At 38.8% G+C, this 16,329-nt stretch overlaps 1 protein-coding gene across 1 annotated transcript in view; it reads left to right on the top strand.

Moving 5' to 3' along the window:
• The first annotated feature begins 478 nt into the window (after window positions 1–478).
• Window positions 479–16,329, top strand: part of ttyh3a (tweety family member 3a) — a 79,659-nt gene continuing 63,808 nt past the window's right edge. The window contains exon 1 of the mRNA XM_067420184.1: window positions 479–1,412. Coding sequence (XP_067276285.1) covers window positions 1,287–1,412 — 126 coding nt within the window. The 5' untranslated portion in view covers window positions 479–1,286. The remainder of the gene's footprint in view (window positions 1,413–16,329) is intronic.

Below are 16,329 nucleotides of genomic sequence, written 5' to 3'. Positions count from 1 at the left end.
ATATATATATATATATATATATATATATATATATATATATACTCACTGAATATGCCCACCGCGACAAACTCACGTTGAGATATAGTGAAAGGCTAATCACGGTATGAGAACTGTTAAGAATACTGACATCTACTGGCCAGACCCAATACTACAATGGTTACTTGGAAAAATCACATACAGGATCACACCTCTCATGTTACATAAAAAAAAATTTATATATATATATATATATATATATATATATATATATATATATATATATATATATATATATATATATATATATATATAATATATATATATAATTTTTTTTTTTTATTTTTTTTTTTTTTTTTATTATTATTATTTTATGTAACATGAGAGGTGTGATCCTGTATGTGATTTTTCCAAGTCCCCATTGTGTGTAGTATTGGGTCTGGCCACTAGATGTCAGTATTGTCAACAGTTGTCTCATACAGTGATAAGCCTTTCACTCTATCTCAACGTGAGTTTGTCGCGGTGGGCAACGGGCTCATTGCTTGGCTGTTCTTCACTCACTCACACCGGATTAGAGATCATCTTACCGAGTTTTGTCGGCAGGGAGGAGTCGCGTGTCGTCTGCTAACCCACACACGGACATGTCGACTTCATAAACACCTTCCCTGATCATTTAGGACTAATAAAGACAAAAGGACGGAGGAGTTCCATCGTGGGAATGACGGAGCCGCAGACAAACGCCTGGCATTAATCTCAACCAAAGCAAGGAGAGATACATCTCGTAACCGACTGGCGTTGGGAGCAACCTTAAACACCGAGTCTTGGATATCGGAATGTTTCAGCTCTAAATTAATCCATATCTCAGTGCTGGTGGTGTACATGCGTGTAGTTGTAGTGTATCCAAACAATAGGCAGTTTGGAAAGGGGAAGTGAGAGCTCGATACACGCTTCCCTTGTGTTTACCAGTCAGCCGGTAGGAAAAGGAAAGCTCAAGTCCTGTCTCATACTCTGAACAGAGTAGATTCTCCAAATAGTAAGCTCTTTACCGTTGTATGTTGGGTTAACCATTCGTTTTACTTAACCAGCTCTCGGGTTCTCTCCGGTAACGCAGGCGATTTAAACAATTAAGTTAACGTAATCGCTTTTAGCTCCATATCACTATGGGCAAAAGGCGATAGATGTATATTTTCCAAGGAAGAGCAGATTTATGTGTCACTTTGTAATCTAATGACACTGTTCAAACCCTCATAGAAGTTTTACACTTCCTGCTTCAGTTTCTCTCGGCTCAGAGTGTTATTGTCATAAAGATTATGGCATCCGTTGTGATTTACTCTCCTCCCTGGTGGGTTAACCTACTGCACAGACTGCCTCACTTTAATCTGCAATTTGAACAAACCAGCAGTGATTTTCGCCCAGAGGACTCTTCATACCAGCAGGTAAGTCAAAGCATTACAGCAACCCTTGCTACTATTTGTTACTGCGACACGTGTGCACGTTAGATGAAATGCTTTTGTGTAATATGAAATGTTTTGTGTTGAAAAGGTATAACAGCAAGTGTTGTGAGCAAAACAGTTCCCCACCAGATAATTTTTATCCTGGTATAGGCATCTGGAACATTCGGGTCAGAAAAATTTACATTTCTATCAAACTCTAAACTCAAATTATGAACTGTTACTGGAAGCATATCTCCAGAATGTCAGAGACATATCCTGATCAAGTACGGGCTCAGTAAGTTAGTCTAGCCATTGAGACCTGTAGACACAGGAAGAACTGGTGAGAAACAAGTAGGCCTATGTGCTCACTGTAGAGCCCCTTTCACACTGCACGTCGGATCCGCAATATTCCCGGAACATTGCCGGGTCGCCTTCTGTGTGAAAGCAACCACGTCCCGGGATTGATTACCGAATTCGACCCGGGTCGGGGACCTAGTAATATTGCGGTATTCCACCCTGGACGAGCGCTGTGTGAACTAAAGCCGAAACTAATGCCGCAACGTGTAACGTTACGTAGTTATCGTGCGAATCGTAGAGCTTGTTTTTTCCAAGGGGGTAATCTAGCGCTCGGAAAGCGTTCCACCCCTAGGGGCTGCCATTGCTAACCAAGCCATCACCTGCTGTTAGCATCCCATTGACTCCCATTCATTTTTGAGTCACTTTGACAGTGAATAACTTTACATCTGAGACGTTTAAAGACTCCATTTGTCCATTGTTTATTTCTAAAGAAACACGACAATGCATAAAAGGCTCCGTTACCTTGTATCTTACACTATCGCCCCGCAGAAGCTGTTTTTGTAAAAATAGGCTAACTATTGCGTCATAACCAACGCGACCCTGTCGCACAGTTGAGAAATTACCGTATAGACCTGAGGAGACGCTCGCAGGCAATCTTTTACTGTCTATGAGACAGTCGGGGGGACGTGGAGACATAAAGTCTGATAAAGTCAAGGGGGAAGAATGGGGAGAAGCCCATAGTGAGCCAAAAGCAACGGGAGAAAATATTTAAACAACGTGATTCAGCTTTCACTTTCCAAACTACTAGAAGACCTACAGCTGTCAGACAGGAGGCTCACGTCACATCTACGTCGTCAAGCTCAGTCTGAGCCTGCGCAGTTCGCTCAGCCATCAGGAAGTGAGTGCTCCTATACTGACATCACTTAATGCCGTAGAAAGCAATGGGATCGCTCAGTCCATTTCTTTTACTGTCTATGGTTTTTTCAATAATACAACCCTGCAGTGCTAGAAGAGCTAGTCAGTGTTTTAAACGCAGAGAGTGTTCGTATACAAAAGAAACTAAAATTAAACAAGCAGAAATGTGTGCAAACTGGACACAAGTCGAGACCACGGAGCTCTTTACTATCCGCGCTGAAGCTGAGATCACTCGCCATTATACGTCACATCAGGATGTCACGTGTCAACTTGACCCGGGACCGTTAAGCGTTGTGTGTGAGTGCACATATTACGGTATTTCGCTGGCAGTGTGAATGGACCCAAGCCTGCAGTCTCCCTCTCATTTACTGAAGCTTTCGCGCCTCGATCGCCCCCCGGTGACCGGTCCCAGTATAGCCGCCCCTCTGTGATTTCTAATGGACGCGAGTCAAACTAAATAATAAAATTACACTTCAAAAATTTTCCCCCAAAGTTAGTTTGTCACTGAAGGCAGTTATCATCACGATGATTTCATTTCAGGTGTTCATTTTTAAAATAAGTTTAGTTTGAGTTAGTTATTTGATGCTATAAAAACGGGGGGTGTGATGTCATGATTGACAGCTGAGACTGACGGCTTCTATTTTTGGGAGCATATTAGAGCTTTAGCTTTAATTTCTACATTTCCATAACTGTTTATTTCACACCAACATAATTAATTGTTCTGCATTTGCGAGAGTGTGGGCGGGCTTTTGATATCGCGACTGTACTTCCTGCTCTACTTCCTGCGCTCTACTGCGCAACTCCGGTCCCGAAATCGCTACTGCGCAGACTCGGTCCCAAGATGTCAGCGCCGTGCAAGGCCGCCTGAAAGCTTCAAATATGGCAAGTGGAAACGGATGATGTCGAGTCGTCCATATTTTTTTACGGTCTATGGAATGGACCAAATCTAGCGGCCCGAGAACAGAATTGTATGAGAACAATTGTAATATTTACAGTCATGCCAAATAAAGCCATTTTAAGTATTGTGGGGGTGGGTTATAGGCTTCAATGAGAAGGGGTTATAATTTGGCTGGGAGTTGAAATTAGGCACAGCACCTGTCTGGAGTATGAGTATTCTTCCATTTTGTGCTTTCCAGCACAATAATGAGCATTGATTTTTGTTTTTTACAGGGAAATTCTAAAAAGTATAATGTAAAAATCGCTTAATTTACTAACCAGGGAAATACATTTTACTGTGACGTTTACTAGGCTACTGAGACAACATCACTGTATAAGGCGGAAAGACAGCAGACTTAACTTTGTAGGCAAGCTGGAAATACCCATCACACTGGTTCCCTCGATTAAAAACCAATAGGATTTTTCCACTGGCTTTTGGATTATCACAACAACAACAAAACGGACGAGTGCTGTAATAAATATTGTAGAATAAAACATATCTTAAAAATATCTTGTTTGTTTTAACCACAGACCTTTTAAATTTAACCAAAATCCCTTTAAAAAAAAACCATTGACTCTGGGACAGTGAAAGCGGAAGTGCTAAAATGCTTACCTGTTTCTGTATTCTTGCATTAAACGTTACCTTTATAAAGAAATTATTTGTGTACTAAGACATTATTATTAAAAGATCAAACTCAATGTACTCTTTTTGTTGATGCGTACTACTATGTACAGGCAAAGGTGAGCCAAGAATATGAATGCAATGTTTTTTTTTAATTTATTTTTTTATTCATTTTCTATGGTAAAGAGAACACTTTTTCTTGGATTATGGTGCTATTGACAATAGAAAGGTGAGAGAGAATCGGTTTCCCCAGTTGGTGTTTTAGTATATTAACACTTTTTCAACATTTGTCATGTTTTTTAGAAAGTCTTGTATTTATGAGATGACTTCCATCACATAGAGTCAGAGCACATTTACACTTACTTGCATGTATCCACTTTTGTGTTCTTAAATGTTTGTTTTTGGGTTAATAGTTTATAAAAACTTCTGGGTTTTTGCTTTTAGCTTGTTTGCGTACACCTTGTCACATATCAGCTTTTAGACATTGTTCTGTTTTTTTGTAATTCAGAAAATACAAGAAGGCCGCTTCACGCTATATAATGTCAAAGGAGAAGGTTGGTTTTCTGATTATGACATGTTGCTTTGTCTCTAGTGTCATAATTACGAACGGGAAGCTTTTTCTTAAAGTTCAGAAACTCAGAGTTTCCGAGTTGGGGGGTATGTCAGTAAGAAAACATGGTGGTCGCAATGGATGTCTGTTGTTGACAGTAATTTTTTAAATTTAAACTTAAGTTTAATTAAAAGTTGCGCATACAAAATACAAGGTTATTGTACAGTTAGGCCATAATATATAACAGTTTAGTTTACCATAAATGTAATAAACATAAAAAGCATATATATATATATATAATATAGAAAAATGCTCTGGAGTTGTGAAAATCAGCAATTTCCCATTTGGTTATATGAACTTCCCAGGATTAGCCTACTTAAACACGCCAGGACACCCTGATACTATGGTGTGACACATTTCTTTGTCTATATCGCATTAGAGGACCAGAACGAACTGTTCATTTCAGCTCAAGAGTTAATGGGTAGCTTATCTCTTAAAGAGATTACACCGAGGTTTTCTTATATGCAGATTTCTTTGTGCCATATAATGGCAAAAGTGATCATTCAATCTTTATGATGACTTCATATTTGTTGTAAATACTTCCATGTCTCTAATGCTGGACACACAGGTGTGGCTGTTGAAGGTAGAACTACTTGGCTTTAGGCTTTCATCATAGAGACAACAGATGGCCTTCAGCCTAGCAAGCAGTGCCATTAGCCTGGTGACAATGTGTCTAATCAAAGCTCCTTAAATCAAGTTTGGCCTTCACTGTCCCTTTAGGGAGTGTTGGGTTAAACCAGTTGGTAACTTAGAATGCAAATGTAAAAAGGCCATAATATTTTGTGCCTGGCCACCAACTCCTGAATGAAAAATTGAATGAAATTGAGAAGCCAGGTGGTACAATATATTTTCAGAACTTTAGGCACATTATCATGATTTGTTGCACCTCTTATGGGGTTATTCAGGGTGGTTTTATGTACAGTAACAATAACTATTCTTGTAAATCATCGTCTTAATGGTTCACTTTCACTCTGGGATTTTCAGACATCTCTGATCACAAAATGTTGTGGTTCTTAGTACCAATTTTTGTACCCGAGCACAATGATGTTGGTTATTACTGTAAATCGTCAAAGTTTACAGCTCAAGCACACATTTAAATATGGTTGTCAATAAACTTTGTAATGTACTTATTAGCATGAAAAACTAAATTTGTATTTAGATTGTGAATGTGTAATAAATAGAAAGCAGGAGTAAGACGCCTTATAATCCCTAAGGCTGCCAATCTCTGAAGCGCAAGATCCCTGACTTCTGCACTCTTGTGAAAGAAAAGCTGTTTTAATTGTACAATGTTTTTTTTTTATAATGTTCACAATGTTGGTTATAATGAAAGGAACAAAACTAAACCTAGTGTGTTTTCAGCGTACTAGCACCTCTGATAGTCCATTCATAGTCGCACGTTAAATAGATAACTCTGTGATTGGCTACATTGCTCAAGGCTTGTAAAAACACACTGTAAATAGAAACCTTTGATGCTCAATGAGCGCTTAAACACGAACAAAAGCTTTTGAAAGTAGCGTCTCTTTCTCTGTAGTTATACCTGGTACTCAGTGCTACTGTATGAAGGTAAATTGATGCCATATAGAATTGCAAGCGTAGGGTAAGATTTGTGAAAGTGTACATAAGATTGCAAGCGTAAATTAAATTTGCATGCACAAGATAAGTTTTGCAAAGGTGTAAATTGCCTTTCAAGTGTAAGAAAAAAATATTTGCAGCATTTTACTGTTTTCATAAGTGTAATTCATGTTTTGTGAAACTGCAGCTTCATGTTAACGCAAAATAAATATGATCTGTATTCTTCTGACTTCCATTTTTCTGCGCTTACCCTTTTGACACGTTTATTTCGCCAAAATACGGCCAAAAGCATTGCACGCCTGTGAACATCGATTTGCAAGCGGAAAAAACAGAGTCAGGAACTGCGAAATAGATTGAGTGTGTAAAACCAACCTTTGTGTAAAAAAAATAAACTGTTGCGACTGTCTAAATGACTTGTTGTGTGCGTAGGGCAAAAAGGCTCCCGAAATAAACCGATTTGCACAGTTCCGTCTTTCTTTTAGCTGCGCTTACAGTTTTGGCACGATTCTGTCACTGACTGAGTTTATCAAGCGCGAGGAGGAAGGCGGGTCCACCTTCTTCTGGAGCCAATCAAATGAGCTGCTCGATTTACTCTTATCTGATTGGTTCAACCAAGTTGGTTCAAACCTCAGACGCCAGAACACATCTTTATCTTCATTTTACTTTTAATGCACAAATACATATAAATAAACAAACAAATAAATAAATAAATAAATAATAAATAAAGCACAATTGCTTAACAATCTGTGCTCCATTAGGTTTAAGACTTATATGTTTCCATCCTGAATTCTGAGCTGGTGTGTTGAGAAAGAAAATGTATGTGAATTCAGTGCATGTATCATCATCATCATCATCGTCATCATCATCATCCTGCCAGATATAAGTTTGTAATCTTGATGCTGCTAAAAGTAGACCTAGTATTTGCACTGCATGCATAATATCACCTGACTACTGATCAGAGGCAATTCCAAAATTATTATTATTAGTAGTAGTAGTAGTAGTAGTAGTAGTATTTTGCTAAAATTAGTTCATAATAACAAAAATATGTTTTCCTTTAACATGTATTTTAAGGGTACCTCTAAATTATGCACCATTTATCATCTGTAATGCCATCGTTTAACCTCTAGATGGCGGTATATCCATACTGTATGGCTGTGTATTCCTTGTTATATATATATATATGAATCATTATAAAAGGCTACTCTTTGTCAAAGTTGAGTTTTATATTGATTTGAAGTATCAGTTTTGTATTATCCTACAGTCAAATCTGGACAAAGAGAAAGCATTTCCTTTTTCTTGCTAACTATATAATAGCTTGATCTGTCTACACAACTACACGATCACTAATCATTGACAGTGATCAGTGACAGTGACCAGAACGATGTTTCAAAATATATAATTGATTGTTAAATACCATGAAATGTGGTCTGAAAAAATTATTCAGAATGGTATTGTTACATGGCTATTAAAGAATGGGAATGAAATGTTTTGATGGTGAAGTTTAACATCAGCTCAGTGGTGTTTATATATATATATATATATATATATATATATATATATATATATATATATATATATTATATTATACAATTCCAAACCAATGACTACACCAGCTCGAAATTCAGGATGAAAACATACGTCTAAAATGCACAGCTTATTTAGCAATCGTTATTTATTTATTTATTTATTTGTTTGTTTGTTTATTTATATGTATTTGTGCATTAAAAATAAATTGAAGATAAAGATGTGTTCTGGCGTCTGAGGTTTGAACCAACTTGGTTGAACCAATCAGATAAGAGTAAATCGAGCAGCTCATTTGATTGGCTCCAGAAGAAGGTGGACCCGCCTTCCTCCTCGCGCTTGATAAACTCAGTCAGTGACAGAATCGTGCCAAAACTGTAAGCGCAGCTAAAAGAAAGACGGAACTGTGCAAATCGGTTTATTTCGGGAGCCTTTTTGCCCTACGCACACAACAAGTCATTTAGACAGTCGCAACAGTTTATTTTTTTTACACAAAGGTTGGTTTTACACACTCAATCTATTTCGCAGTTCCTGACTCTGTTTTTTCCGCTTGCAAATCGATGTTCACAGGCGTGCAATGCTTTTGGCCGTATTTTGGCGAAATAAACGTGTCAAAAGGGTAAGCGCAGAAAAATGGAAGTCAGAAGAATACAGATCATATTTATTTTGCGTTAACATGAAGCTGCAGTTTCACAAAACATGAATTACACTTATGAAAACAGTAAAATGCTGCAAATATTTTTTTCTTACACTTGAAAGGCAATTTACACCTTTGCAAAACTTATCTTGTGCATGCAAATTTAATTTACGCTTGCAATCTTATGTACACTTTCACAAATCTTACCCTACGCTTGCAATTCTATATGGCATCAATTTACCTTCATATACTGGCACTGGTAGTACTGGCATGTTTGACACCACGATTATGCAGTCATACCGGTGATAAATTGTTTGGGGTGGTAATTAGGTACTGTAATAATTTAGCCGATTTATGTGTTTTACTTGCACATGATTTATAGGGGTGTAGGAAAATATCGATACACATGAATATCGTGATATTATGTTTGGCAATACTGTATCGATTCTCAAAAACGCTGTATCGATATTTATATATTTATTTATTTACATCCAAGATTCGTGGCTTTGTGTTCGGATTAAACCAGACTGTATAACACTCAACCGCTAGATGGCAGTGTTATCTCAGAACGTATAACTGACGCAGAGCCGGAGAAGCGCAAGGTAAAAGTGCGTGCATCGCTAGTGTTTACATTAGCAAACCCAGCTCTCAAGACGATAGCATTATTCCGCTCCTGCAGTATACAGAGCTGAAGTGTGGACTCATGTTGGCTTCAGCTAAAAAGAAGCCACTAAGGAAATCGACAAGAATCATTTTGTTTGCAAAATAAGACAAGTTATAATCTAATACTCGGGAAACACATTGAAACAGAGAGCTCGCTTTACATCCTGACGTCACCCGCGCTGCTGAGAAGCATTTCGATAGAATAGACTGCACGCTTTCCTCTCAGTAACAAAATAAACACACTCCAAAACTGACAGCGGTGGCAGGAGAACGAAAGATAAGAGCGATGTGGATATGGATGCACCAGCTCTGCAGTTCAGTAACGTTACTTGAAATAGCACTTTTTTTTAAAATAGACTGCTTTATAGAAAACGGCTTTAGGGTCCGTTTTCAGAAACACAGAACGCGTTTTTCAGGTTCGAAAAACGCGAGGCGCACTGCACTCCCTTTTTTGGTCTGCGGTTTTTTCATTCAAAAATTACCTGTGCGCTTTAATGTTTCTAGGCAACCCCCGAATCACCTGTACTGTCAGTCAAATCAATGTAACGGTCAACACAACGGAAGGCCCGCCGCTTCATTCATTCGATTGGACAACAGAAAATAAGCGCGATGATGTTGCACGCTTTTCCGCTCAGAGTGGACCTTTTTCAACTTCATGCGCTCCTTCAAAAACGCGAGGCGCAGCAAGCGGGCCCAGGGCGCATAAGCAGCGCGCATAACGCTCTCTGCCAAACGAAATCCATTCAATAAAGGCGCCTCGCTGCAAAAACGCGTTCTGTGAGATAGTAGTAGCCCCTCTGTGTTAAATATAAAACAAACGGTCATTCAGTCATGAAATGGACTGCACTTTCTGTTGTTAAATAGCCACTGCTATACTGTGAACCTTTAAAACATTTACACACAAAGAATCCTGCAGTAACTTTACATTTCCCTCAACTTAGATTGCACATTGCATATGATTAGTGATATAAATTATACTGTATTAATTAAATAAAATACTTTGTCTCGTGTTTTAGGCTTATGGTTGTGTTCTTTATTCTTTTAAATTATAAAAAACAAAAACACAAAAAAGAAATATCGCAATATATTGCCTCTCTTACAATATCGTAATATATTGCAATATATCGTATCGTAACACCTGTATCGTGATACGTATTGTATCGCCAGAGTCTTGGCAATACACAGCCCTAATGATTTAGGCATAGTCAACATAGTTGTGACTGTGAATGGACTGAATTTATATAGCGCTTTCAAAAGACCCATGGCCACCGAAGCACTTTACGTATTGCCTCACATTCACCCATTCATACACCGCACCATCAGCGACGTCAGGCGCCATCCAGCTCATTGGGAGCAGCTGGGATTAGGTGTCTTGCTCATTGACACCTCGGCACTTGGTCAGGTGGAACCGGGGATGGAACTACCAACCTTCTGGTTTGTAGCCAATCTACATGAATCACTGCCGCACTGTAAACCATACCGGTCTGAAGTGTTTTTGAAAGATGTCTCATGCTTACCGAGGCTGCATTTTTTTAATCAAAGATAAGGTTAAAACTGTAATGTATAGTACAAATGTTTTCTTTAATTTTAAATGTATAATGTATTCACCTATACATTATTTAGGCGTAGTCAACATAGTTTTTGACTTCGTACAGCCACTAAAAATCTCCTTGACACAGTTTGGTTAAAAGTAATTGTAAAAAATGAAGTCAGTTAACAGATGCCTTTTGCTTTTATAATTGGTTATTTTTAAAAAGTGCAATAAAATTTATAACACTTACGTGACTTGTGTGTCCAAGTGTACATGGAGTGCAGAATTATTAGGCAAGTTGTATTTTTGAGGATTAATTTTATTATTGAACAACAACCATGTTCTCAATGAACACAAACTCATTAATATCAAAGCTGAATATTTTTGGAAGTTTTAGTTTTTAGTTTTAGCTATTTTAGGGGGATATCTGTCTGTGCAGGTGACTATTACTGTGCATAATTATTAGGCAACTTAACAAAAAACAAATGTATACCCATTTCAATTATTTATTTTTACCAGTGAAACCAATATAACATCTCAACATTCACAAATATACATTTCTGACATTCAAAAACCAAACAAAAACAAATCAGTGACCAATATAGCCACCTTTCTTTGCAAGGACACTCAAAAGCCTGCCATCCATGGATTTTGTCAGTGTTTTCCCTTCTTGTAAATCGCACATTTGATGATGGACCACAGGTTCTCAATGGGGTTCAGATCAGGTGAACAAGGAGGCCATATCATTAGATTTTCTTCTTTTATACCCTTTCTTGCCAGCCACGCTGTGGAGTACTTGGACGCGTGTGATGGAGCATTGTCCTGCATGAAAATCATGTTTTTCTTGAAGGATGCAGACTTCTTCCTGTACCACTGCTTGAAGAAGGTGTCTTACAGAAACTGGCAGTAGGACTGGGAGTTGAGCTTGACTCCATCCTCAACCCGAAAAGGCCCCACAAGCTCATCTTTGATGATACCAGCCCAAACCAGTACTCCACCTCCACCTTGCTGGTGTCTGAGTCGGACTGGAGCTCTCTGCCCTTTACCAATCCAGCCACGGGCCCATCCATCTGGCCCATCAAGACTCACTCTCATTTCATCAGTCCATAAAACCTTAACCTTAAAACCTTAAAAATCAGTCTTAAAATATTTCTTGGCCCAGTCTTGACGTTTCAGCTTGTGTGTCTTGTTCAGTGGTGGTCGACTTTCTGCCTTTCTTACCTTGGCCATGTCTCTGAGTATTGCACACCTTGTGCTTTTGGGCACTCCAGTGATGTTGCAGCTCTGAAATATGGCCAAACTGGTGGCAAGTGGCATCTTGGCAGCTGCACGCTTGACTTTTCTCAGTTCACGGGCAGTTATTTTGCGCCTTGGTTTTTCCACACGCTTCTTGCGACCCTGTTGACTATTTTGAATGAAACGCTTGATTGTTCGATGATCACGCTTCAGAAGCTTGGCTGTTTTAAGACTGCTGCATCCCTCTGCAACATATCTCACTATTTTTGACTTTTCTGAGTCTGTCAAGTCCTTCTTTTGACCCATTTTGCCAAAGGAAAGGAAGTTGCCTAATAATTATGCACACCTGATAGGGTGTTGATGTCATTAGACCACACCCCTTCTCATTACAGAGATGCACATCACCTAATATGCTTAATTGGTAGTAGGCTTTCCAGCCTATACAGCTTGGAGTAAGACAACATGCATAACGAGGATGATGTGGTCAAAATACTCATTTGCCTAATAATTCTGCACTCCCTGTATAGACACTGTCTTAAGGCCAGTTTATATGTTCACGTGATGATGAGAATCACTTCTCTTTTAGCTATAAGTTAGAAGGAATTAGATCATGCAAGAATGAGTGGATTAGACTCCGCATTTGCAAGCTGACAGCCAACATAATACTCAGTTCCTGCTTATCTTCTGGCTTTTTTTAAAAAAAAGCAGTTGAGATTGAGAGCAGAGGTGCAGTCAGAGAACCAGGATAGACTGTCCAGGATAGACTGTCAGCTGTTTAAAATATGTTTTTCACCAAGCCAACAGAATTGGAAGAATGTCTTAAAACAGCATGGCAGTCTTAAGCATAAGAGACTTAGATGAAGCAAAGATGTTCTGTTTTTACAGTTGTGCTAAGAGGTCTATCACCCCCTGTCAAATGCCATTGACATCAGGTGCATATAGTTTTACAGATAACCCATGAACTGCCTAAAAGCTCGTCTGCATGAATTGAGAGGAAGGTCGTCTGCATGAATTGAGAGGAAGGTCGTCTGCATGAATTGAGAGGAAGGTCGTCTGCATGAATTGAGAGGAAGGTCGTCTGCATGAATTGACACCTAGCCCTGGATTTATTTTATAATTTGTGACAAGTGCCCTTTTGCAGCACCAAGTAGTCATGCATTAGCAATTAGCAATTCAATTATTTAAAATAGTTTTTTTTTTTTTCTCTCTCCAGAATTTAGACTATTATTTGGGCAGTTTTAGGCACATTGACGCATGTTTTTGCTGATATTATGATATTTTATGGCAGAAAAACACATTACAAAAACCATAGATTCACTTTAGAAGGCCTTTATTAATTATCTTAATTATTATTATTATTATCTCAATTTTACTGAAAGGACCAACTATTCACTAATATATTGCTTGAAGAAAATCTTTGATTTCCCTTAATCATGCAAATTTAAAATCAACAGGACGTTTGAGCAGCTTGTACTAGCAGCCTGTTCTCTGTAACATTTGTCTTGGGGTCATAGCACATATAGTGAATGATAACAGACAGCACAGCTGAGGATGGGAGGGAGGGATAGAGAGAGGGGACACCTGCTGTTCATTGAATGGTGCTTATTCACAGGATTGGAATTAACTAGAGATGTCATCTTGGTTGGCCATAGTTAGGGGTTAAGCTTACTCCTGATGCCTTCGTTGGGTTTCCTTGATGCACTTATCTGTGAACTTTGTCCTACTTTTAATTACAGCTCCGTATTTGTACTTCTAATGGTCTGTTTCCATTAAAAAGAACAAAGGCAGGCTCGCTTTTTAGTACAAAATCATTATTTATTGATGCTGCTGCCTAAATATTCAGTTGTTGGACCGCTGGGCTTGTAGCACACGGTGAGATGATAGGTTATTAATGTTGCTCTGCGGAGGAAATGTGAAGTTGCAAGCTTATACAATAATTGTACTGAAGATCTTTTTTTTTTTTTTTTTAGCTTTTTGAAAGAAAAAACTATCAAATCACATGATATAAAATTAATTCTGAGTTTTGTTAAAAAGTACGTCTAACTGTGTTCAAGTAGTATTATTAAAGATGTAAATTTATAACCGTAAAGGTGGGGTAAGTGCTATCTGGTAACCGTTGTTGATATTTCAAATCACCAAAACAAACACTCCCCTAGCCCCAAAAGGGTCTCGCCCTTATTTTGATAGCTCCGCCCCGCGCATACGTAACCCAGGCAACGACTATGGCAGAATCTGTGTGTTACTAATCCATGTCGAATATTCAATGAAAATGTCACCCCTTTGTAGCCTGACAAGCCAGACCCACATCAAGATGTTTGGTCTGGAAACTCACCATTGACAGGGCTCAGTCCGAGGGGCGGGATAAATGGTTGTCTTTCAAACTCCCTTTGCACGGCGTGCATGGAATTGGATAGCGCTACAACCAATCAGAGCAACGAAGGTGAAGCAGAGCTAGTTGAGAGATTAATCTTTCGCCGTATCCGGTCGGCAAAACTCAAACACATCTTCCCTTCTTAAGAATGACTTCAGTGCCGTTCTTTTCTCAGAGAAAAGCTTAACTCCAAGTCTTCCAGAGTCGCGGTCAGAGCTGATTCGAAAGACCTGATTTCGTCATAATGGCCCTGCCCGCCGACTCTATACACGATGGTGATTGGGCCGTCCAGATTGTGAGGAACACCGCTCAGAATGGTATTGAGAGTTCCTAGACGACTCTTGCGGGCAAATGAAATTTGCTGCCGCTAGGGTGCGTCTAGATTTCTAGGCTACATGAGAACTGTTTGTGTTTTGTGATTGCTATAACTCTAATCTGGTCATAATTGTAATATGTCGTTAGCTGGACTGTCGTGCTTGTATTCTATCGAGTTGTTCATGAGAACGGTTTGTGTTTTTGTGATGGAAGTGGTGACTTTTTTTATTAAATAGTCGACCTGAATTAGTTACACACAGGTTCTGCCATAGTCGTTGCCTGGGTTACGTATGCGCGGGGCGGCACTATCAAAATAGGTCCGAGACCCTTTTTGGGGGTCGGGGCGTGTTTGTTTTGGTGATTTGAAATATCAACAACGGTTACCAGATAGCACTTAGCTCACCTTTAAGTACAATCACTGATAATGATAAATTAAAAGTATATTTCATATTTGTCCAATAACTCTTAAATCTTTGGGGCCATGGGCTGAATCATTGTCTAATATTCTAGGTGATCCTTACCCTCCACCCTCAAACAATTGTCATTGGCCATCAGTGGGTATTGCATTGAGAAAAGCCTGTCTCGCATGTTTACAAAGGCCAGGACTGTGGGAGTTTGAGCAGTGCTTCTCACGAAATGTCGTGGATGAAAGCCAAGCTGTGAGGTGAGGGGGGATGGGGTGTCCATTCAGCTGGATGATGGATGAGACTGGAGCTCTGGGTTTGTTTGGGTGAGGACAGACCTGCCAGCAGCTGAGGAGGGCACACGAGGCTAACTTGAATGTACCACCACTGGATTGTCTGCCACAAGTTGATTAGCCTAAGGTAGTTTGGGAAATCTCATATTGTAAAGTACAATTTCCATCCAGAGTTGAGAATGAGTATGTCAACAAGTTAAGAGTAAACAGCCTTGGTTTTAATTTCATATTTACTTGTAAAAATAGGTGGTATTTTCATATTATAGTCTTAATTAAACCATGCTAGACCATGTGTTTATTTATAGCTTTCTAAGTGGAATTTGCTGGAGTACAAGTGTTGCATTGAAATAAACAACGCCAATATAGGAGCTTTAAAAGTAAGCCTTTAAATCCATAAACAAGGTTTATTATTCTGAACATGTTTACTTGCAACTTAACGGCAGATTATTATATTCTATAATATACATTGTCATTTTAAATCTAGACAATGTATATTATATCTGCATACTGCTGAATCTGCATATTAGTGCTCTTTTCTATCGTTGTTAATTACCTCTTAGTAAACCTATAAATAACCAGCAAAAGCAGCACAGCTTGAATCTCTTCCATACTCGTTATTAATTTTTTTACAGTCTATTTTTCACCATGTAAACGACCTGACCGATTACTTTTAAGTGTGCGTCCTTACATGACGTGACGGCGTGCGCCACGCTCATATTGACAAGAGAAAAAGTTTACCCCTCTACTTTCCTATTTCGTAAGTTATGAAGATAATGTTGGAATAATGACACAGCGTATATTGCCCCAGGCAGTTTTTATATTGCCCCAGGCAGTTTTTACTTTAACTGCGCCTGACAGAAGATTTTTTTTTTCTGAGATGATTATTACACTTTACAACAAATATATAGCTTATAAAACTGTATTAGTCCTGGTGGCCGTTAAGAGTTGCTATGGCTACAGTTAACACAGTCCAGCTGGTGGAGAAAACAGCGTTGAC

This window comes from Pseudorasbora parva, chromosome 2, assembly GCF_024679245.1.
Source record: "Pseudorasbora parva isolate DD20220531a chromosome 2, ASM2467924v1, whole genome shotgun sequence".
In the NCBI taxonomy this organism is placed as follows: domain Eukaryota; kingdom Metazoa; phylum Chordata; class Actinopteri; order Cypriniformes; family Gobionidae; genus Pseudorasbora; species Pseudorasbora parva.
This window is presented reverse-complemented; position numbering and strand designations above follow the sequence as displayed.